The sequence below is a fragment of the Dipodomys ordii genome, unplaced genomic scaffold, assembly GCF_000151885.1.
Source record: "Dipodomys ordii isolate 6190 unplaced genomic scaffold, Dord_2.0 Scaffold87, whole genome shotgun sequence".
In the NCBI taxonomy this organism is placed as follows: Eukaryota; Metazoa; Chordata; class Mammalia; order Rodentia; family Heteromyidae; genus Dipodomys; species Dipodomys ordii.
Genome location: NW_012267303.1, coordinates 774,955 through 797,303, shown reverse-complemented (window position 1 = coordinate 797,303; position 22,349 = coordinate 774,955). Strand labels below are relative to the sequence as shown.

Here is a 22,349-nt window from a genome sequence, read left to right as displayed (position 1 = left end):
GCAAGCACTCTACCACTGAGCCACCTTCCCAGCCCCAAAGTGCATTTCTTAACCACCTGATTTCTGAACAGACTGAGAAAAAGTAAGCATGGGCTAGGTGGCACTTGCTTCCTGGGGAGGCGGGCTGTAGTCCCCACAAACTTCAGGGTGTGGGGAGGGGAGGAGGGGGTGCAGACAGCTGCCTTAGAGGTGGTGAAGATGGCTAGTGAGGCAGAGGCCTGTGGGCTCTGTGGGGCATGCCGACCTGCTCCCCAAACCTAGAGATCAACAAACATCTCCGCTCTGTACTAGCAGTGAGGCAGACTCAGGGTGACTCTCATTGGTTAGGGGCATCAGGATGGGAGAGAGCCTGGAGCAAGCACCAGAGGTGGTCTGAGCGAGCCCAGGACAGAGACGAGGTGGCTAACAATGACTTTTTGATAGAAATGAAACTATACGATCCCAGGAAAATCAGAGGTTTCCTTTTGACTCTGGGGAGCAATAACAAGTCTTTGTAGAGGTGAGAAGCACAGATGCCAATTGTGTCATTAACAGGGAGACACGGTTATCAAAGCAGGCTTGTTGGGAAGGCTGTGAAGGATATAGCAGCAATCTGTGAAGAGGTCTTTGGAGAGTCCTTTGCTCTCACCATCCCGCCAGGAACTCTGAGCTACAGTCAGAACTATCCTCTTAGTTTTCCAGGTGACACAGGAAAGTAAGATTTTGTTGTTGTCAGTCATGGGGCTTGCACTCCGGGCCTGGGCACTGTCCCTGAGCTGTTTTACTCAAGGCTAGTACTCTACCATTTTGAGCTACAGCTTTACTTTCCATTTTCTGGTGGTTAATTGGAGATAGGAGTCTCATGGACTGGGCTGGCTTTGAACCACAATCTTCAGATTACAGGCATGAGTCACCAGCACCTGGCAAGATGTTTTGTTCTCAATTTTGCTTCTTCCTAGCTCAGGATAGCTACAGGGGACAGGGGACCTGTCCATGAATCTCAAATTCTTTGATTAACTGTGAAGACTTGCTTTTATTTATTTTTAATATGGAATGCTTCACAAATTTGCATGTCATCCTTGGGCAGGGGCCGTGCTAATCTTCTTTGTATTGTTCCAATTTTAGTATATGTGCTGCTGCAATCCTGGGGTTTTAACTGAGGGCCACAACCTTGCTCAGCTTGCTTGGTCACCTGAGTGGCACTTGAACCATGCCCCTAGTTCTGTGTTTTGTTTTTTGTTTTTTTTGAGATAGTCTGATGAGCTTTTCTGCCCCAGCTCACTTTGAACCATGATCCTTCCATTTCAGCTCCTGCAGTAGCTAGGATTACAGTCACTGGCACCCAGCAAAGACTTGCACTCTGAGCTCCTGCAGTAGCTAGGATCAGTCACTGGCACCCAGCAAAGACTTGCATTCTGAAATTCTGTTGGTTGGCACTGGAAACAATGTTGGCTTCCAGATCTTATGTCCTTCCCAGTAGTGGAGAGTGGGATGCAGCACTTACCAGGGAATGGGGGCACATAAGGAATGATTCTTCTTCAGGACTGTCTGTAATTTGTATCTTAAATGCCCCCCCAAAGGCCATGTGTCAAAGGCATGTTCCCCAGTGTGGTGCTGTTGGAAGCTGGAGGTAAGGAGGTAGGCGGTTCTGCTCAGCCACCCCATCAAGATGTTCCATCTTGCCAAAAGCAATAGGACCAACTCATTATGAGCTGGAGTCTCTAAAATTGTGAGCCAAGACAAACCTTGTCTATTTTTAGGTTGATTTTCTATAGTAGCACAAAGCACACCCTCTTTTGTAACTATAAGCAGTAATTTAGTTTGTGTGTTTGTGAGTTGTGGGTCTTGAATTCTGGGCCTGAGCATTGTCCCTCAGCTCTTCAGCTCAAGGTGAGCGCTCTCCCACTTGAGCCACTTCCGGTTTTCTGGTGGTTTATTGGAGATAAGAGTCTCATGGAGTTTCCTTCCTGGGCTGGCTTTGAACTGCAATCCTGAGATCTCAGCCTCCTGAGTAGCTAGGATTATGGTGAGCCACCGACACCCAACTGATTTTTTTTTTTTTGGCCAGTCCTGGGGCTTGAACTCAGGGCCTGGGCACTGTCCCTAAGCCTCTTTTGCTCAAGGCTAGCACCCTACCACTTGAGCCGCAGCACTACTTCTGGCTTTTTCTGTTTATGTGGCACTGAGGAGTAGAACCTAGGGCTTCATGCATGCTAGGCGAGCACTCTACCACTAAGCCACTTTCCCAGCCCATTATTTAGATTTGATTTTATTCAGTTCTTTTCAATGCTCTGATTTCCTTCTTATTCTTAACCTAAAAATGCCAAGTACAATATTTGTTCAGTATTTTGATAATCTTTAAGACCACGTAACTATTCTCACCACATTTAGACAAATTTTCTCAGCTCACTCCTAACACCTCTGGGTCACTTTTTTTTTTCTTTAGTAAACTTGTAGGTAAAGAACTCGTTTTTGCATGGGCTTGCCTCACACTTATTTTTTTTTTTTTTGGTCAGTCGTGGGGCCTGGGCGCTATCCCTCAGCTCTTCTGCTCAAGGCTACCACTTGAGCCACAGCGCCACTTCTGGCCTTTTCTGCCTATGGGGTGCTGAGGCATCGAACCCAGGGCCTCATGCGTGCCTTCCCAGCCCCTGACACTGAGCTTCCCATGTATCAGGGATCACGGTTCGGCCATGCACCGCCTCGCCCGGCTCGCTTACTGAGGTCACCGTGGTCTTCCCGCTCTCCTCCCGCGCAGCGCCCCGGGAGGTGGGGCGCACGCGGGGCCGGCCGCAGGCCCGTCTCCACCGACGCACGGGGGGACCGGGGCCAGACGCCGAGGCGGCCCGGCCCGGCGGCTGCACCCCGGGGACACCCGCGGGGAAGCGAGCGGGTCCGCGCGGCTCGAGCGGCGCCCCAACCTGTGTGCGTTCGCCGGGAAAAGCCCAGCGGCCTCGGAGCCCCTTCCACGCGAGCCGGCCCCCGGGTCCGCCCCGCAAGCGGCGGTCACAGCCCAGAGGGAAAGCGCGGCGGAAGCGGAAGTCTTCGTGAAGACCCGCCCTCCGGCAAGCCTGCGCCTGCGTGCGGGACGGTGCAGGCCGGAGCAGAGGGGCGTGGTCGCGCAGGCGCCGTGGAACTCGGGCCTGTGTTCCCGCTGGTGGCGGTGAGTGGCGGCGGCCGTGGCGGGAACGAGCGCGTCGGGAGCTGGCGCGGCGCTCCGCGCGGTCCCGGCGCGGCTCGGCGCGGGCGTGCGGCTCGGGCGCGCTCCCGGGGCCGGGAGGGCTGGCGGCGCGGGCCCTGCGGCGTCCGGGGCGGGAGGCAGCGCGGCTGGCGGCGGGCGGGGCCTCGCGATGCCGAAGGGGGAGCAGCGTGGGCCTCGCCCACATCCACAGGCCCTTCAGCCGGAGCCGGGCGCCGGACGCTCCCGCCTGTCATCCTAGCCACTCCGGGGGCTGCGATCTGAGGACCGCGGTTCGAAGCCAGCCCGGCAGGAAAGCCTCGCAGACTCGTCTCCAATGAACCATCGAAAAGCCAGGAGTGGAGCTGTGGCTCAAGTGGTAGAGCGCCAGCCTTGAGCCGGAGAGCTCAGGCACAGTGCTTAGGCCCTGAGTTCAAGACCCAGTATCGGCGCGCGCGCGTGCACACTCAAGCGCGCGTGCACACTCGAGCACTCTCAAGCGCGCGTGCACACTCAAGCGCGCGTGCACACTCAAGCGCGTGGGCACTCAAGCGCGCGGGCACTCTCAGGCGGGCGTGCACACTCGAGCACGCGAGCACACTCAAGCGTGCGTGCACACTCAAGCGGGCGTGCACACTCGAGCACGCGAGCACACTCAAGCGTGCGTGCACACTCAAGCGTGCGTGCACACTCAAGCGCGTGTGCATTCTCAGGCGGGCGTGCGCACGCGAGCACACTCGAGCGTGCGTGCACACTCAAGCACGCGTGCACACTCAAGCGCGGGGGCACTCAGGCGGGCGTGCACACTCGAGCACGCGAGCACACTCAAGCAGGCTTGCACACTCAAGCGTGCGGGCACTCTCAGGCGGGCGCGCACACTCAAGCGCGGGCACTCTCAAGCGCGCGGGCACACTCAGGCGCGCGTGCACACAGACGATGTCGGGAGGACCCCGCGCTTGCCTTGTGGGAACTGCCGGCTCATCCTGCGGGATGGGCGGAGGAGGGCCTGCCGGGAGCCCGCCCATGGGGTTGTGTCTTAACTTGGAAAGCGAAGTAGAAATGCTGGATAGGTGCGGGAGGGGCACCACTGGGCCAGCAATGAATGGAAGGGCCGATGGGACCTTGGCGCAAGGTCTGGGGAGAGTTCTCCCAGAAGACCAGATGCAGGCAGGAGTTTTAGTGTGATGTGCCCCAGATACACCACATGGGCCAAGGGGAGGGTGTGGGAAGGACAGAGGGCAGAGCCAAGGGGAAGTTTTCCTGGTGGTGAAAACCTGGAGGAGGAGGTGGTTGTGGCTCAGGTGGGGTCTGTCGGGATCCTTCTTCCCAATGGAACAGGAGAGCTCTGGGTAAATTTAGGGTAGTGAAAAGTGCCCTTTGGGCAAGGGGCAAGCCTGTGGGAAGGGGGAAGAAGAGGGTGACCTGGGGTAGGGGGAAGAAGCCTGTCTGGAGCCTTTCTTGGTACCCAAGATTCCTGGCAGGGCCTGACGTGCAGGGGCCTGGGGGCCTGCCCAAGCCTAGGCTGGACGGGGACATTAGGACACTGTGAAACTGGCCCTTTGTGACAAGCAGCTGCACCTAGACCTAAAGCTGAGGGTGGAGCAGATTTTGAGAAAATCTCTGGACAAACCTCACTCTTAAACAGAGGCAATGCTAGAGAACTTAGAAGCCAGGGCTGCCCCGAGGGTGACACTAGCAAGTAGGTCCCAAACCTGCGCCTACCGCTCACCACTGCTAATTCAATATGGCAGACCAGGCCCGTGCCAGTGATGACATAGATGCTGGCTTACCTCTGCCACCTTGCAGAGAAGCCCAGTGACGAATCAAGACATACAAAAAAAGCACACCCACTGTGATTACAACATCAATAGAAGAGAAATCAGGGATCAGATGGGGAGTTTGAAAGAAGCGTGATGAATATCTCAAGCCTCTGGTGAAAGATACATACTATGCAGAAACGGATGGGGACGCCAATAACATGGCAGTGGACAACGTGGTCTGTCAATGTTACATAGTCATGGGAAAAATCAATGAACTTGAAGATAGTTCTGTAGAAATTAACTAAATGGAATCACTGAAGAGTGAATTCACCAGAATAGAGTGTCCTAGAACTGGAACAAAATCAAGTGGTGCAACAATGTATTTGCAAATGAATCTCAGCAGAAAGGAAGAAAGAAGGAATAGTTAAACTTTCCAAAAAATAATGAAAATATCAAACCATAGATTAAAAAATTTAAGCCAGGTTCTGGTGGCTCACGCCTGTAATCATAGCTACTCAGGAGGCTGAGATCTGAGGATCATGGACCAAAGCTAGCTTGGCAGGAAAGTCTGTGAAACTCTTATCTCTAATTAACTAATTGAAAACCAGAAGTGGCGCTGTGGCTCAAAGCGGTAAAGCACTAGCCTGGAGCAAAAAGATCTCAGGGACAGCACCCAGGCCTCCAGTTCAAGCCCCACAACTGACAAAAAAAGAAAAAAAAGAATTGGAGGCTGTGGATGTTGGTCAGTGGTAGAGTACATGCCTGGGATTCAATCCCCAGAACCCCACATAACAAGAGAAAGATTGAGAAAAGCAGGATAAATTTTATTTAAAATTTGTTTTACTGTTATTATAAAGGTGATACACAGTTATTATTTTTATTTTGTCTGTCATGGGGCCTGAACTCTGGGCCTGGGCACTGTCCCTCAGCTCTTCAGCTCAAGGCTGGTGCTCTACCACTTGATCCACAGTGCCACTTCGGCTTTTTCTATTTATGTGGTGCTGAGGAATTGAACCCGGGGCTTCATGCATGCAAGGCAAGCGCTCTACCACTGAGCCACCTTCCCAGCCCCTTAATGTATTTGTTTTACAGTAGAGATTCATTGTGACATTTTCATACATACAGTGGACCTTCATCAAACTAACCCCTTCATCTCTTTCTCACAGCAGGTTTCATTGTTTTATGTTCATACATGGGTATACAGTTCTTTAACTTTATTCACCCTCATTTACCCTCTGCATCACCTACCTTCTTGTCCTTACCACCCAACAGCCTGTGTTTATTTTCCTTTGACGTACTAATTTGCGTATTGTACATAGGGGTTTTGCTCTCATCTGTGTATTAGATTAGCCTTACCTATTTCTCTCTTCCCCTCTTCCCTCTGGTTCCTGTTGTTCAGTAACTCAGTAAGCTTCCTTAGGCTCTCTTCATATATACACACCATGTAGGACAAATTACTTTGAAGAAAAAACTAGCTGTCACAGACACATTTACACTTCTGGAAGCCAAGGAAAAGATCTTCAGGGTGGTGAGAGAACTCTTAAGGGCAGAGGTGAGGGGTAGCCTTCCGGGTGGAAGAATCAGCAGGAGAAGACGCCAGGAGGTCCAGTGTCCAGGGCAGGTCAGCTGAGTGAGAAGCGAGCCCCTAGGACCACTTCCAGTTCAGCATGCTCTGGGAAACGGTGGCACCCACACCCAGTGGGCCTGTATCAAGGAGAAGTTTCTTTCTCTGGTCAGTTGGGGAGCGGCTTAGATTTATCTGAGAAAGTAGGGCTCACCTTCCCAGCACCACCTGCAGCCTTGAGTTTTGTGAAATTCTGAAGGTGAGGCACCCTGTTTCTCTGCAGATGGCATCTGAGGCGGAGCGCCCTCCACTGGGCGTGTTTGAGTGCCAGCTCTGTGCCCTGACGGCTCCCTACAGCTATGTGGGACAGAAGCCCCCTGACACCCAGTCTGTCATGTGAGTATGCTCTGGGCCAGCGCCTGGGAAGGCACAGGCCCAAGTGCCCAGAGCCGTTTGGCAGGCCCCAGCCTGCACCTGCCATGCGGTTGGGTATATAACGCCTAATCCTGTCCCTGCCTGGGCTCTGTGTGACCAGAGGAGACCCTGGGCAGGGCTCAAGGGCTGTCTGGCTCTTGGGACCCCCCCGTGCTTCCCTCTGGGCAGCCCGAGTTGGCACCTGGCGGGTAGAAGAGCATGGCCTAGGCTGCCACTGCCTAGCAAGCGGGGAGCAGAGGAGCATGGTGGTCTCGTGTAGGCCTGGGCCTCGCTGCCGTCCCTGTAGGTGACTTTGACAGAACGCCTCTAGCGTAGGTGGGAGTGAGGCCTGAGGGCCGACTGCCCAGTGATGCCGGAGCAGGAGCAGGCCGGTGTGGGGCTGGCCCGGGCGTGCCCGCACCCAGCTTGGTCTTCATCCAAACCGCGTGAGGAAGCTGACTGGTGCTGGTGGCGCGATATCAGGGGACATGGCGGAGGGGATGTGATCGCTGGGGATGTGGCGGCTGGGGGCGGGGGTGGAGGGAGTGATGATGGCGGGGGGGGGGGGGGGGGGAAGTGGGTCCAGGGCTTGCAGGCCAGCTTCATCCCTTGCTGACACTGAGCCAAGGCCAGGACCCCATTCAAGTCTCACCTCATCCCCAGCACTGGTCTGTCTGTCACGACCCTGCAGCTCAGGTGGGCTTGTGCCTCCCACACTGAGTCCCGCAGACGTGCCGGCCCCAGAGATGCCCTGGCCTCCCACACAGCCCCAACCGAATGTCCTGCTGTGATGGTGGGTGTCCATCGCTGGCCTTCCTTCCTGCAGCCTCCTGGAGGAGAGCTATATCATGAAGGACCCCTTCACCACGGACAAGGGCCGCTTCTTGGTGCTTGGGGCACGGTGCAGCGTGTGTAGCAGACTGGTGTGCGCGGGCCCGGTGGGTACACAAGGCAGTGCCGTGGGCTGCCTGTCCTGGGGTGGGGTGGGGGTCTGGGAGCCCCTGTCACCAGCCTGGAGAGGGCCACCATGGCGAGGGCTGGCGAGGCCAGACAGCGACAGGCTCCGGTGAGAGCTCAGCCTGTGGCGAGGAACAGAGCCAGGTTGTGAAGAGTGTCTATCTGCCTCAGGGCGTGGAGCACATGGCTGGCAGGGGGGTGGGGGGGGGGAGGGGGCGGGGGGGGCAGCGGGGGGCAGCGGGGGGCAGCGGGCAGAGGTGGAGGGAAGATGGAAGAAGACATTTGAGGCACCCAGGGAAGCAGCCAAGAAGTCAGGCAGGAAAGGTGAGGCCAGGCCAGCAGCTGAGCAGCCCTGAACGCAACAGCTTGGGTTTGGTCTGCGGTGGCTGGGTACTCGGACCACAGAAATCCTTTCTCTGATCAAACATCAGGCTCGGGGGGGGGGGGGGGTCTGCATGCCGAGGTTTGCTTTTAGGAACTGCAGGAAGGGCAGCCTCGTATTGGTTGGCATATGCTTTAAGCTCCCAGACAGAGGCCCCTGAAATAGAGTGGCTTAAATCAGACACACTTAATGTTTGCTTCTCCATACCTGCTTTTGCTCCGTGAAGTAAGTCTGTATTTCAGGGCTCTGGCTGTAGCTCCCACCATCCCATCTGCATCCCAGCCAGCTAGAAAGGACAGGGGAGCACATCCCTGTCCCTCTTAAACAAGTGGCCCAGAGATAGCACACCTAGCTGCAGTGACCCCTGATCAGACCTAATCACATGGCAGTTCACAGCCACAAAGGAGTCTGGGTAGCAGTCAGCCCCACTGTTGGGGAAGAGAACGGGCACAGATGGACAGTTCTAGCCTGCTGCCCACACTGGACACTTGTCCGTGCTTCTTTGGTCTGTGGGGCTGTCCTTCCTGTCCCGCTGTGATATGTGGGACTTGGAGGACCTAGGATTTCCAATTTTGGGGGTGGCCTGGGCCTGAGCTTGGCTGTCTCTGTTCTCATGGTGGGCCAGGCCAGGCCAGAGCCTTGGTTCCTTCCCGGCTGGTCACTGGCCATTTCTTAGCATCCCTGGGCCCTTCTTCCTCTGCTGGTCTGGCCACCAGCCCCGTGTGGTGAAGGGCTGGCCCTCGGAGTCAGCGCCATGTAGCCAGGGGCCAGCCCTTCCTCCTCCTGCAGGAATGCAGCTTATTCTACTCCAAGAGATTCTGCCTCCCATGTGTCCGGAAGAACATTGGCGCGTTCCCGCAGGAAATCCAGCGAGACACGGAGACAAGGACAGCCGCCTCCAAGAAGCCCTCCAGTCGGCCCTGACTGTGGATGTGGCCTGGGGCTGGCCTTCCCCACTGCTCTGTGAGCGCCACCTCCAGCCTGGGAGGCTGTAGGTGGACTGGAGGACACTCAGAGACAGACATCAGGCCAGGGAGTGCAGCCACAGCGGCAGGGCTGCCCCCAGGGCAAGGCCTGCAGGACGGAAAGCCTCTTCCTCGCTCAGTTACAAGGCCAGCCATGCTGGGGCAGCACAGCCTGGGGCAGGCTGCCCGGTCACCGCCATGTCCTCTCTCCAGGAAATCAGCATCCATTGCCTGCGCTGGAGCCAGCTGCAGGACTGGAGGCAGAAGTTTTCATTAGAATCTGCATTTGAGGCTTGGGAAATGCTCTACATCTTGACCACGTGTTGCATTTATCAATAAAACCCCAAAGAACCAGTTGTGTGTGGGAATCCTTTCACGGATACATACCCCAGCATTCCCTGCCCCCCCTGTGGCCTGGGCAGGGCTTGGGGGCTTCATTGGGCAGGCAGCAGGCAGGCCCTAGAAGCTGAGGTGGGTGTCCAGCCATTTTGGCTCTTCTGGCTGCCTTCAGGTCAGGCCCCTTCCGTCTCTTGCTCTCCGGTCAGGACCTAGGAGGCTTCCTCCCTTGCAAGCTCTTGCTGTCTGATTCTCCCGCTGTGAAGCCCAGCCTGCAGCCTGCTGGGTGTCCTGTGGCACCCCGCCCCTGCAGCATGGGTGCCAGGGGTGAGGTCACCATGTGTCACTTAGCGTTGGCAGACGCTGGAGGTGTAGTTTTGCTTTGTAGTTACTGGGGGGGGGGCCGGGGAGGATGGATGAGGAGCTGCTTCTGACTATGGAGTTTTTAAGATACCTACATTTGAGCTGGCAGCTGGTGGCTCACCCCTATAATCACAGCCCCTCAGTAGGCTGAGATCTAAGGATCAAGGTTTGAAGTCAGCCCATGCAGGAAAATCTGTGAGACTGTGATCTTCAATTAACTGGCTAAAAGCTAGAAGTGGAGCTGTGGCTCAAGTGGTAGACCTCCAGCCTTGAGCAAAAAAGCTAGGGGACAGTGCCTGGGCCCTGAGTTCAAACCACAGTACTGGCACACAAAACAAAACCAAAGCTTCTTATTGCCTGTACCTTAGATGCAGGGATGTCACATTTAGGGCCACGCTGTCCCACATCCTTTCTATAAAGAGAGAGACCTGCTTAGGCAAGGGCAGGCCAGCACAGACTGCAGTGGGGTGCAGGTCTGTGTCAGCATTACCCAAAACTCACCACATAATTTCTAAAAATAGTTTATTTGTTTTTATTATTTTAAAACCATTAAGGCAAAACTGTACCCTGAAATTAACTCTTTACATTCATCAGTCTTACAGTGGACATTCCCGGCACATAAATTCTCATAAATCCAGGATATAAATCAATACATCCAGTCCAACTTCCTAATAGGAAAAGGAAGATCCAAGATTTAAAAAAGAAAATTAAGGTTATATCAAAGCCATTTTCTAGTTGCCTGGGAACCAATCAGTTAATGTAACTAGAAAAATTACCTTTGCCCTCTGTGCAAGGTCCTAGGCACCCCATACCTGGACAGAACTGGGAGGATTGTAAAGACACTGGAATAGACTCATATGCTGATGGGCACTTCTCTGCTCACTGATGAAGGACTGAAAGCCCCCTCATGCTCTGAGACAGTAAGGCACCAAGGACAGTGAAGGAGCTGGGGGAACCAAGCCCAGTCCTTGCTCTGGGGACCTGCATGTTCTCATGGCTTTCAAGACTGTCAACCCTAGGGTTTTAGCATAATGACACTGGTTCCCAGAGGAAGTTACAGAGACTCGTCAGGAAGAAATTTGGCACAATACTGGGAATGAGGGATGAGGGCCTCAGGGGTCTGTGGTCTGCTTCATGCTTTGTGCTGGCCATTGGGAAGCTGCCAGAGAACCAGCAAGTGCAAATACTTTCCATCCAAGAGTTCCGATTCTAGAAGTTCTTTGGTAATGACCATAGGTGATAATTCCCTGAAGAGCATATTAACTGAAGAGCTGCTAACTAAACAAGAATAGTTCATAGTCCTGATCAGAACACTGTAGTAGAAGTCAGTGGCCTCTGGCATGGGTCTAGGAATGCCCAGTGGGCAGAAATAAGGCAAGGCAGACTGGTGCTTGTGGCATGGAAGTGTGGTAAGGGAAGGGATTAGCACGTTGGAAGTAGGTAGCGTGTGGCTCAGGAGACAGACACGACCAGTTGGGACTGTGCATGCACACAGGCAGTTACATTTCAGTTTATCTCCGCTTCCTTTGACTCTAGCAGACTCAAGAGCCAGCCTTTTTACATCCTCAACAATGAACACTGACCTACAAGATTCCAGATATTTGTTATTAGAGGCATTAGTCAACTATTTGCATTAGGAGTCTTAAAAAAAAACCCAATCACAGTATTTAAGATATGGCTATTTACGTAACTTTTTCCATTAGTGTAAAAATGTAGTAGTACCAACACAAATAATACTGTCGTTTTAACCAGAAAGGGTACTAAAGCTGAAGCCATCTACTGTGAGGTACCTTTCGTCTTGGGCCTGAAAAAAGACTGTGCCTTTAAAAAAAGAAGAAGAGAAAAAAACAACCCTCTACGAAAGTGACCACTTTGCCAGGAAAAGACTGTTTACTCACTGGTCTTCAGGCCTTGTAAGATTTGAGGCAGAGTTTGGGGCCTGAAAAGATGCCCAAGAGCGCCCCCTGCAGGCCTGGCCTCAGTACTTCTAAGAGGCAATGATGTGGTTGGTGGGCTGGCTTGTGCCCCAGCAACGATGCTGGACCTCTACCTCAGATGACAGAATTTGAGGCTGGGTGCAGGGGAAAGAAGGGCAAGAGAAGAGGAGGTTGGTAGAGTCCCTTCTGTAGAGGGAAACATGGAGGTTTTCAATGTTTGACCCACATCGGTAAACTTGAACATCAAAACCAACCAAGATTTACCTGGTGTTAATTTTGCATGATCAAAAACTCAATGTTTCTCATTTGTTTTTGCAAACGTTTTTGCTAACGATGGGGCCACGGAAGTACTAGAGACCGGCTGCTCCATGCAGATACATGCTGGTGGGGATGCAGTGTGGTCTGCTCTGGTTGGCAGCAGCTTCCCCGTGTGTGGTGGGTGCAGGACCCAGGGTCGGGATGCCTGGTTGGAAATGCCAGGATACAGGAGGAGGGCCATGCAGCCAGAGCCCTTGGTGGTGGAGAGGCTCACCTCCAGCTTCCACTCCCGTCCCTTCACGGTAGGCAGCATGAGAGGCCAAGGCTGCCCGGTCATTTTGACATCTCTGAGAGTCTGGCACTTCTGCTGCTGCCCACTGAGCAGAAGCTGGTTAAGTTGGCTGGTTAATTCACTGCTGGCGGAAGGGCCCACATGAATATGGCTTAGAACCCCATCTGGGGAATCTAAAAGCCCACCAACCTGTTGTGATATTGTGTGTGGGGAGGGGGTTGTTTTGCTGTCGGCTGACACTTAGCAAGCAGCAAACTTGCTTGAATGGCTCCTATTTGAAATGCTTAAGCATTTGGCACTGGGGTGTAACCAGCCTGTGCTGGGTTATTGCTACCCTGCAAAGTCTTTGATTAAGTGCCTCAGAATATTCTAGCACTGAGTGGCCATGAGTGACTTGGATGGTTAGATATCTGGGATGCCGGATTTCCTTCCCATTGGTGGACGTGAAAGAGGCCACGTGGCTCTCAAGCTGAGGGGGTCACCGGGTGTCTCCTGGGCCCTGGGAGAACCACGTGTGAATGCTGGTGGGCTGGTGCACAACCTGGAAGCCAGCTTGGCTGTTCCTGCTGAAAAGCAAGGAGGCTATGTCGTGCAAGATTTATGAAATTTAAACAGGGTGAACGGCTGCCCAGCAGCCCCGGTCTGGAGGCCTGCTTTCCAAGGCCACACGCGTGCAGTCGAACTTGTCCAGAGCACATCAGAGCGAGGAGCTGTGTGGCAGGGGGGCACCAGAGACATGGATTTGGAATCCAGCTCTGCCCCAGGCCTTGGGCCATCCCAGCCTTGGATCTCCTCAGTGTTCACGTTCTTTTTGGAGGAAGGAATACAGAGATGGATGCACTGTGGGATGCAAAGGGTAGCTTCCTGAATGAGGGTGATGCTTGTTGGGGTCCTATATGGAAATACTTGGCTCTGTTCCGACTCCTGAAGACTGTCTACTTGCCTGCTGCTGCTGCTCAGAAGACCCTTTGAGTAGATTGGGAGGATCACAGTTCAAGACCAGCCCAGGAAAAAAGTTTAAGAGGCCTCATCTCAGCCAATTTATAAAAAAGGTTTGGATGAAGTAGAGGTGTGGCTCAAGTGGTAGAGTGCCAGCCTTGAGTGAAAAAGCCAAGCAAGACTGAGAAGCCCTGAGTTCAAGCCCCAGGACTGGCACATAAAAAAAATGCGTCGTGTGGTGGCACAGAACTATCATCCCAGCTGCAGAGGAAATGTAAGTAGGAGGATTACACTGCAGGCCATGGCCTGGCCTGAACCTGAGACCCTATCAAAAAGAGAAAGAAGAACATGCTTGTAGGTGTGGCTCAAGTGGTAGAGTGTCTACCTGAGTTCAAACCCCAGTACTACCACACACACAGTAATTAGCCATGAATTGTACAGTTAGTAAAAAGGATGTCCTAATCCTAATCCTAATCCTCATTTTATGTTTTCAGTGCAAAGTCTCCCAGTGCTGCTGTCCTTTGTTCCGTCTCAGGACCATTATCAGTGCCAATCCTGACCTTTAACCGCCAACAAAGACCTCTGACACATCCTGTGGCTCATGGGGAGAGCTGGCATGATCTGTGCCGGCCTGGCAGGAGGGGCTGCTGACACTCTCCATGCAGCAGCTGATCTAGTGTACAGGTGCTAGACAAGCAGCCAGAATCTGCCTTGCTTCATTGCATCGAGGTTCAGATGTTGATGTGTAAGTATAAAACTAGTATTTTAGATGTTGAAAAAACTGCCATACATATCTACTGAGATACGGAGACATAACCGTCTGGACTTTGATAGACAGAAAGAAGCTGCCAGTGAGGGACATCGCACCGCCTCTCCCGCCCCTAGGAGACGAGCCCCACTCTGCCTGGGGGACAGGGTTTTGTTTTGTTTGTTTCCTTTTTTTAAGTATATTTTAAAAAGTGATACAGAAGCTGGGAGCCAGGGGCTACACCTGTAATCCTAGCTACACAGGGCGCTGAGATCTGAGAATGACTATTTGAAGCCAGTCCAGGCTCTTATCTCCAATTAACCAGCAAAAAGCCATAAGTGGAGCTGTGGCTCAAGCGGTTGAACACCAGTCTTGAGTGAAACAGCTGAGTGACAGCAATCAGGCTCTGCTTGAACCCCAGTACTTCCTGCCCCCACCCCCCAAATGACAAAGGAACTGCCCAAAAGAGCCTGGGTGACATTTACAGAGCATGTGTTAGTTTGTCACGCCACCAGCGGTCCCAGGGGCTCTGCTCAGGGCCCGCAGGGAGCGGGGAGGATTGAAGAGGGCATGGAGGAGAAGGCTCCTTTTCTCAGTGCTCACCAAATACTGCCTTCACCATACAGAGGGAATTTGAGATCGAGTTTGCTGGGATCTCACAAACCAGGAAATGGCCTTTTCCATGTATTTACTTACAGCCACCACAGCAGTGAACTGAGACACCAGAGCAGTGGGGCTACACTCTGACAGTTCAGCCAACTGTTAATGAAAATCCTCAGTCCTATGATTAAAATAAAGAAGCACATTGTCTTCCTATAGATTCAGGAAACTACTAAAGCCTTCCAAATAAATATCTTTTTTTTTCTGTTATAAATATAGCTAACCTTTGGATACATCTATGTTTAAAGGATCATAAAGGAGGTTAAAAAGTGCTGATTAGTTTTCCAAATTATTAAGGAGCACAACAGCCAGAGGATGAGAAGGGGGAGACCACGTGCTTGCGAGACCATGTGCTTGCTTTGAGGTTACCTGTTAATTAAGTGGCAAATGTGATATAAAGAAATGTGCGTTGATTAACATCGGGCCAGTTGAAATCAGGCCGTGGATTGGCGCTGTTCCTAACTTTCCCAGCACTGGCACCAGACAGCACCTACACCCTCAGAACTATGCCGGCCAGCGAGGCCTCCGGTACCTGCTCGGCCCTCCGGCTCTCCAGGCTAACGTGGTCACGTGGAGCAACTCCGTGCTGCTCCCATTTCACTTTGTAGTCCTAGGGAGGTGGCAGCGGCCGTGCTTCTAGAAGAACTCAGTACATGTCCTTGTAGATCTCCTGGAGCAGCGGGTGCAGCGGGGCCTCAGACTCAGTCTTTTTGATGACCTGCACTAGCTGCGCATGCTCTGTGACCAGCTGCCGGAGGTCCACCATTTTTTGAAGCAGTTTTGGGAAGAGAAAGGTATCATCCGGATGGTTGCTCTGCAAATGAAGCTTGAGCACGTGCACAATTCCCTCCTGCAGCTTCTCAATGTAGCCAATGTTGAGAAGGCCAGGACGATCTGGACTCAAAAGAAGAGAGAGTGTCTGATGGAGACGGCTGGTCAGCCTCACCAGGCAGACCTCCCTGCTTTGCCCGGCTTTCCCCGTGACAGCCCGCAGCCTTCGGACCCTGCCAGCCTGGCTACAAGACAGACCAAGGTTTGCCCACAGGCCTGAGGACCGAGCGGGATAGCCAGGATCGATTCCTTGCTACATCTTTGCACAGCCAGGCCACAGGACCACCTCAGTCTCCCTGAAGCGTGGCCTCTCATTGTGGATTTCCCCCGGGACCACCCCAGGACCACGAGGAGTAGCCGCACGTTCTGACACCGTGGCCACGACTCCGCTGAGTGCGGCGCATGAAGGAGCGTGACTGTGAGACTGGGCTGGGTGGCTCCTGCCACAATGGCAGGTCCCTTCTGTCGTGGGAAGGAGTGGCCTGGGGCGCGCGCTGGCTGGACTGAGTGGGGAGGGCGGCAGAGGAGCCGCTTCCCGCCTGGGGCGTCCTGAAACCCTCTCAGGCTGTGGGTCCTGGTTCTCGGCCCCAAACCTTCTGCCCGTCCCCCGCCCCACAGCTGGCAGCATGCTCCCTCCAGCACCCTAGCCACCGCTGTGACTTTCACGTGTTGCCGTGATCTGAGTTCTGTCTGCATTGTTGCTGGTTGTGAAATACATAAGCACTAAGGTGGTGGTGTTTTGGGGCTGGTGCTGTGGCTTGAGCTCAGGGCCTCAGGCTCTTGCTTGGCTTTCACTTAAAGCTGGAGCTCTACCACTTGAGACATACGACCACTCTGGGTTTTTGCTAACTGGAGATAAGAGTCTCATGGACTCTTCTGCCCAAGCAGGCTTCGAACTGCGACCCTCAGATCGTAGCTTCCTGAGTAGCTGGGATTACAGGCAAGAACCACCAGTTCTCAGCTAGTACTAAGTTTGAAAGAGATTTTTCTTAAATTTAGAAACTCCTCCACTCCTAATTTTACCCTACTGGGCAATTTTTCTGTCTACAGAGTTTACACAGGATTCTGTGGTACAGAATAACACTGAACTTGCTTTATAACCTTTGTGCTGTGTCTTGATCCTATGAAAAGGACAATGACAAATGATTTGTTGCCTTGCTCTCTCATACTTTATGCTGGAGTATGGCTTCTTCTGTCTGACTAGGGCTCAGCCAGATGGTAGGAAACAGGGACACAGAACACAGGCTGAGGGAGGCACAGAGGACAGTGTGTCTTCTGGTAGAGGGTGGGCACGGCCACCATAAGGCTCCACCAAGGCGGAGCAAGGACGCTGAGCTTACAGTAGGCGAATGACCTTCCTGGACCTGAGGTGGCTATTTAAGGAAACGCAACGCCGAGCCAGAGTTCTGGGGAACAGAGCCAGCGTGAGCAGAGAGGCCCGGCTCTGTCTCCTCTGGCAGGGTGAATCTTAGGATTGCTTCCAGAGGGGCCAATATTTTTCATTATGACTTAGAATAATTATAGCCAGCAGTGGTGGTATTATGCTAACACTAGTATGGTACTTTATGACATCCTATCGGAAGTGTAGATATGATATAATAATATTAATAGTATGAGACTATAGTGTGTTGAAATTAGAATATATTATATTACATAGTTATGTACTATGATATACTACACAGTTACGTACTATGATATAGTACATATAGTACAATACAATTCTCATAACTACAATATAGTACATATACTATACTAATCAGAATAATATATAGTAATACTAATATATAATACTAATTGCAATGCTAATTACAATGTATTGTAATTATTCTAATACTAATTCTATATTGGTAATACTAGTTCATCTACTATTAGATGTAATAGAAATGGAGTTTAAGTAGCAATTGTAAATATATACATAATGTATACATGTGTTTATATATACATTAGCAACATACATTCTACTATACAATATGAAAGCAGTTCTCACTTAATTCTACCCTGTGGCAACTCAGGTTCAGCCGTCTCCTTACCTACCGGTGCCCACTTGACTGTAACGGAGCCCAGGTTGGCACCGTTGTGACAGTTGCGAGTTCTTCAAGAGCGGAGCCTGTAGGAGACCTGACACGGGCAGATTAAATCAAGCACTTACCTCCACAGCAGATTATAGCAGCCACAAACAGGGAGATATCACTGTCGTCCAATTCCAGTGCGTTGAACTTCATGGCAAAGTCAAACTTGGGCTCCAGGATGTCGCAGAAAGGTTTCCTGAGGGTTTTCAGGAATTCCCGAGTTATAAAGCCGCTGCCGTATGCCACCAGCATCCCGTCCTTGTTCATCAGAGAAGAGAGCATGGTAAAGATGGCCTCGTACACGCCGTATTTGAGCAACGTGACTTGGTCATTCAGGTCCAAGTTTGCAAAGCCTGGGATGGCCTTGGCGAATTCTGTGAGCTCCGTGACTGTCTCCACTGACATGCACTGGCAGCAGTGGAAGATGCGGACGCCGACCTCCTTGTTTTGAATGCCGTTGGCCAACATCTTGGCCACGAGTGTCTTCTCGGCCATGCACAAGGTCTCCATGTCGTGGATGACAAATGGCTACAAAGAAAGGGGCTCCCATCAGCCTGGGGCAGAGCACTCTGATATCTCTGTTACCTGCAGATTCACAAGCAGCTACTGTGTCCAAACCCCCAAGTCCATGCTGTAGAGAATTCAAATGTATACCGAATACAGTGCTCACTGTGGAGAGCTAACAGGATAGGCCAGTAAGGTAAAGACTGACAAACCAGGAGAATGGTGCTCACGCCTGTAATCCTAGATACTCAAGAGGCTGAGATCTGAGGACTGAGGTTCAAAGCCAGCTTGGGCGGAGAAATCTCCAGTTAACTACCAAAAAAGCCAGAAGTGGAGCTGTAGCTCAAGTGGTAAAGCACACACACACACACACACACACACACACACACACACACACACACACACACACATACACGAAGGCAGCAATTAGAACACTTCACACAAAAACATTAATGTTTAAGAAGATGGAAATGCTCATACTCTGATTTGGTTGGTTTACATTCTGCACATTGAATATGTAAATTTAAAAATATCAAAAGCCAGGTATGGGTGGTTCACATCTGTAATCCTAGCAACACAGGAGGCTGAGAGCTGAGGATTGTGGTTCAAAGCCAGCCCTGGTGGAAAGTCTGTGAGACTCTTATCTCCAATAAACCACCAGAAAACTGGAAGTGGCGCTGTAGCTCAAGTGGTAGAGCGCTTGCCTTGAGCTGAAGAGCTGAGGGACAGCGCCCAAGCCCGAAGTTCAAACCCCACAACTGACAAAAAATAAATAAAAATGAAAATGAAAAATCAAGTATTAATAAAAAAAAATCTATGGGGCTGGGAAGGTGGCTCAGTGGTAGAGCGCTTGCCTTGCATGCATGAGGCCCTGGGTTCAATTCCCCAGCACCACATAAGCAAAAAGAAAAAAGCTGGAAATGGTACTGTGGCTCAAGTGGTAGAGCTCTAGCCTTGAGCTGAAGAGCTGAGGGGCAGTGCCCAGGCCCAGAGTTCAGGCCTCACAACCGGACCCCCCTTCCCCCCAAAATCTAGAAGACATGGGTGGTCCCAGAGGGACACGGGTCTGCTGTGACTGAGGAGAACTGGTGAGAATTCAGGATTCTCACCCACGGCAAGCAGAGGAAAGGGGGAACCTGCGGCCCTACCTGGTTCACATGGGGTCTATGCACACAGGCACCCTGTGCGTACATGCACACCCCAGCACACCACGTGCACATGCACACACACATACGTACACTCAGCTCAATGATGGATGGCCAGGTATTATTTCTTTTTCTCTTCTTTTTCTTTGGTGGCAGTTCTGTGGCCTGGGTACCATCCCTGAGCTTTTTTTTTTTGCTCAAGGCTAGTTTCTACCCCTTGAGCCACAACTCCAATTCCAGCTTTTTGCTGGTTAACTGAAGATAAGAGTCTCATGGATTTTCCTGGCCTGGCTGGCTTTGAACTGTGATCTAGGAGGTTTTATTTCTGATTCTTCCTGGCAGCCATCCTAAGACTCATCTGTCAGTGGCAAAGCATGCCGGATGTCCTGTGCATTGTGGATGGTCAACAGCATCTCCAGGAGCCAGCACAAACCTCCCTGCAGCACGCAAACATGCACCTGGAGGTGTCTAAACAGAGTAGCATGTGCAACACGGAGCTGGACAAAACTCCTAATTGGGCATCGAGGACTTAGGGAGGTTTTTCTTCAAGGATTGCCTCTGTGTCCCAGCCCTGCCTGTCTCCCTCCTGACTTAGGCCCAAGTTCCGGTTGGAGCTTGGCGCCAACGCCTGCCCTGGCAGGAAGGCGGCCGGGTCCCCTTGTGCCCCTGGCTCCCAAGGCCACGCTCACCACGCTCATGCAATTCCTCCACTCACTACCTACACGCGTTCTTGATTCTTCTTCCCTCCCCCAGCAGCCTCTGACGCCCTGCTGGTGCCCAGCTGGGGCTGGGACCTGGTGTGAGTCACTGAGCACCGAATATTGCACTACTAAGGCTGAAGCCCGCTCTGCTCTCCCTAATAACAGGCTTTTTTCAGTGCAGTCAGGGCCTTGTGCTCTTGCTTAGCATCTGCCCGTAGCTAGCGCTCTACCACTTGAGCCACAGCCCTGCTGGGTCACTGGAGCTAAGAGTCTCATGGACGTTCCTGCCTGGGCTGGCTGTGAACTGCGATCCTCAGATCTCAGCCTCTTACGTCATGTAAGACACTCACAGTCTTCTGGCGTTCACGGCAGCGGCTTGGACAGCATGGCCTGTGGGGCTGCCCTGCCAGCGGGGCCTTGCCAGGCTGGACACAGATGGAAGGGGAGAGATGCAGTGAGTTCTGGGAAGCAGGCCAGCGGCGGCGGCTGGGCGGGAGGAAGAGGGGTGGGTCTCCCCATGGGACTCTGCCCCTGAGGCTGTCCCCGAGTAGCCCTGTTTGGTGGTGTGTGGCAGAGCAGGCCCTTGAATCTCACCACGCAGCCATTCTGTTTTCCTGATACATGTCCTGTCCTCACGGGGGAGGGGGTGACGTGGGGGGAAGGGGAAGGGCCTCAAGAAACAGCAGGCTCCTCCTCAAGAGTTCTGTGGCTCTTAATAGAGATGCAAGGGGAAAACCCACTCAGGGAATCAAATGAGCATCAAAGAGCAGTGTTTCGCTAGGATTAAAGGTGACCCTTCAGTGCCTGGAATTCTCAAAGTTCAAGGGGGAGATTTAAGGTCTCAAGTTGAAGTTGTGGGCTAGTTACTGCCAGTACAGAAAGGCAAAGTGGCAAAGTCAAGATGTCACCTTCCCTCATCCCCTGCAATCCAGAAAGGCGTCAACTGGCATGCGCCGTCGGGCCACCACGCATGGTACTTGCTAAAATTTCTAACACGTCATGGCCTATTTAGTTGGAGCATTCACTGAAGAATTAAGGCTCCGTAAAAGAAGGGTTTGGTTTGTTCACAAGCGTAAGCAGCTTGTGAAAGCCTTTCTTTTCCTATGACTACAAATTCCAGCTTTTAATTCCCATATAAGGAATGCTGGGAGCTAGTCATTAGCACAAATTAAACCTGCCGCGCCACGCTCCCGGGTCGGTCCTCACGCAGCAATCTAGGGCCGGCGTCTCTTTGAAGGTGACCCTGACCCCCTCCTGCAATGACGTCAGGGTGGGAAACTGTGGGGGGGGGCTGTGGGCATAAGCCAGGCAGGTGATGAGAGGGGAGGGCCCTGGGGCCCTCTGGAAAGGTCCAGAACTATCCGGAGAGATGATGAAGTTTCTGTAAGCCAAGGGCCCTCTCAAGGCCTGCGTCACAGGCACGCTTCCTGATGGAGAGGGCAGGCGGTGGGCGTGCTGGGAGGGCGGAAGGGAAGCAGGTGTGGGAGGAAGGGTGTGTGTGTGTGGGTGTGAGTGTGTGTGATGTGGTTTTATTTTACATCCTTAAAATAGACATTGAAAGAAAGGCGCTTCAGAGAAACACCCTGGTACCTGGTAAGGTATTAACCAGGTTATTTTGGGATATCGATTACATTGCCATTATAATAACTTGGTTGCTAGGAGCTCAGAGGCCAGCTCAAGAGGAAGATAGGATTTGCTCTTAAGCAACGTCGTACATGGTCAGGGGGAGCCATTTGTGTGTCCGTGGTCTGGGGGTTCCCTTTGGGGTAAGTACTGCTCTCCCCGCACCAGGGGGCAGCGGAGGACCTACCGGGTTGTTGTTGGTCTTCCCCGCCAGGATGACACGGGCTTTGACCTTGTTCATGTTGAAGTTCTTCAAGTAGGCCTCATAGATCTTCTTGGCGAGTGACTTGAGATCCGCGGCCTCCGACCCTTCTGCGTCATGCTCGCAGGTAAGGATTTCTGCCTTCAGCTTTGCTTTCTCAGATCTCGGCATTCGCCCAAAACGAATTGCTGTTGGGGGAAGAGCGAGGTGGGGACAGTGGAGACATATAGCGATGAGCAAGGTGGAGGGAGGCCCTGGACCGCAAGGAAGTCCCACAGGACTCAGCCGCCAGCACCCTGCTCCTGAGGGACAAGAGGAAAGCCCCATCGCAAGCAATGCCAGCCTTCTCTAGCAGGTTAAAATAAGAGCTCACCTGCCATGGGGGAGCTACAGGCCTGGGAGCCGAGGGGGCCCCAGGAACTTCGGGATGGCCGGTGTATGCACTGTATGGTAATGCTGGTTTTCTTTTCCCACCCCTCCTGAATAAAGCACTCATTTTAAGTTTACCTCTATGCAGGAAGGGGCTTGGCTGAATACAAGGT

At 52.5% G+C, this 22,349-nt stretch overlaps 2 protein-coding genes across 4 annotated transcripts in view; one reads left to right on the top strand and one right to left on the bottom strand.

Moving 5' to 3' along the window:
• The first annotated feature begins 3,082 nt into the window (after positions 1 to 3,082).
• Positions 3,083 to 9,547, top strand: Cdpf1 (cysteine-rich, DPF motif domain containing 1). Its single transcript, XM_013025752.1, has 4 exons — positions 3,083 to 3,142; positions 6,765 to 6,877; positions 7,722 to 7,833; positions 9,024 to 9,547. Exons 2-4 carry the CDS (start codon positions 6,765 to 6,767, stop codon positions 9,156 to 9,158), a joined length of 360 nt encoding a protein of 119 aa, XP_012881206.1. The 5' UTR covers positions 3,083 to 3,142; the 3' UTR covers positions 9,159 to 9,547.
• A 4,842-nt stretch (positions 9,548 to 14,389) lies between these two features.
• Ppara (peroxisome proliferator-activated receptor alpha) overlaps positions 14,390 to 22,349 on the bottom strand; it is a 53,703-nt gene continuing 45,743 nt past the window's right edge. For all 3 annotated transcript variants that reach the window (XM_013025743.1, XM_013025745.1, XM_013025744.1), the window contains 3 exons: positions 21,793 to 21,995; positions 17,713 to 18,160; positions 14,390 to 15,626 (listed from right to left, as the gene is read on the bottom strand). In XM_013025743.1, coding sequence (XP_012881197.1) covers positions 15,379 to 15,626; positions 17,713 to 18,160; positions 21,793 to 21,995 — 899 coding nt within the window. In that variant the 3' untranslated portion in view covers positions 14,390 to 15,378. The remainder of the gene's footprint in view (positions 15,627 to 17,712; positions 18,161 to 21,792; positions 21,996 to 22,349) is intronic.

Excerpts from the sequence above, each read along its gene's own strand:
- Cdpf1 (XM_013025752.1), top strand. The coding sequence starts at position 6,765 with ATGGCATCTGAGGCGGAGCGCCCTCCACTGGGCGTGTTTGAGTGCCAG. Across the intron at positions 6,878-7,721 it reads CCTGACACCCAGTCTGTCAT|CCTCCTGGAGGAGAGCTATA; the intron begins GTGAGTATGCTC and ends TCCTTCCTGCAG. Across the intron at positions 7,834-9,023 it reads GACTGGTGTGCGCGGGCCCG|GAATGCAGCTTATTCTACTC; the intron begins GTGGGTACACAA and ends CTCCTCCTGCAG.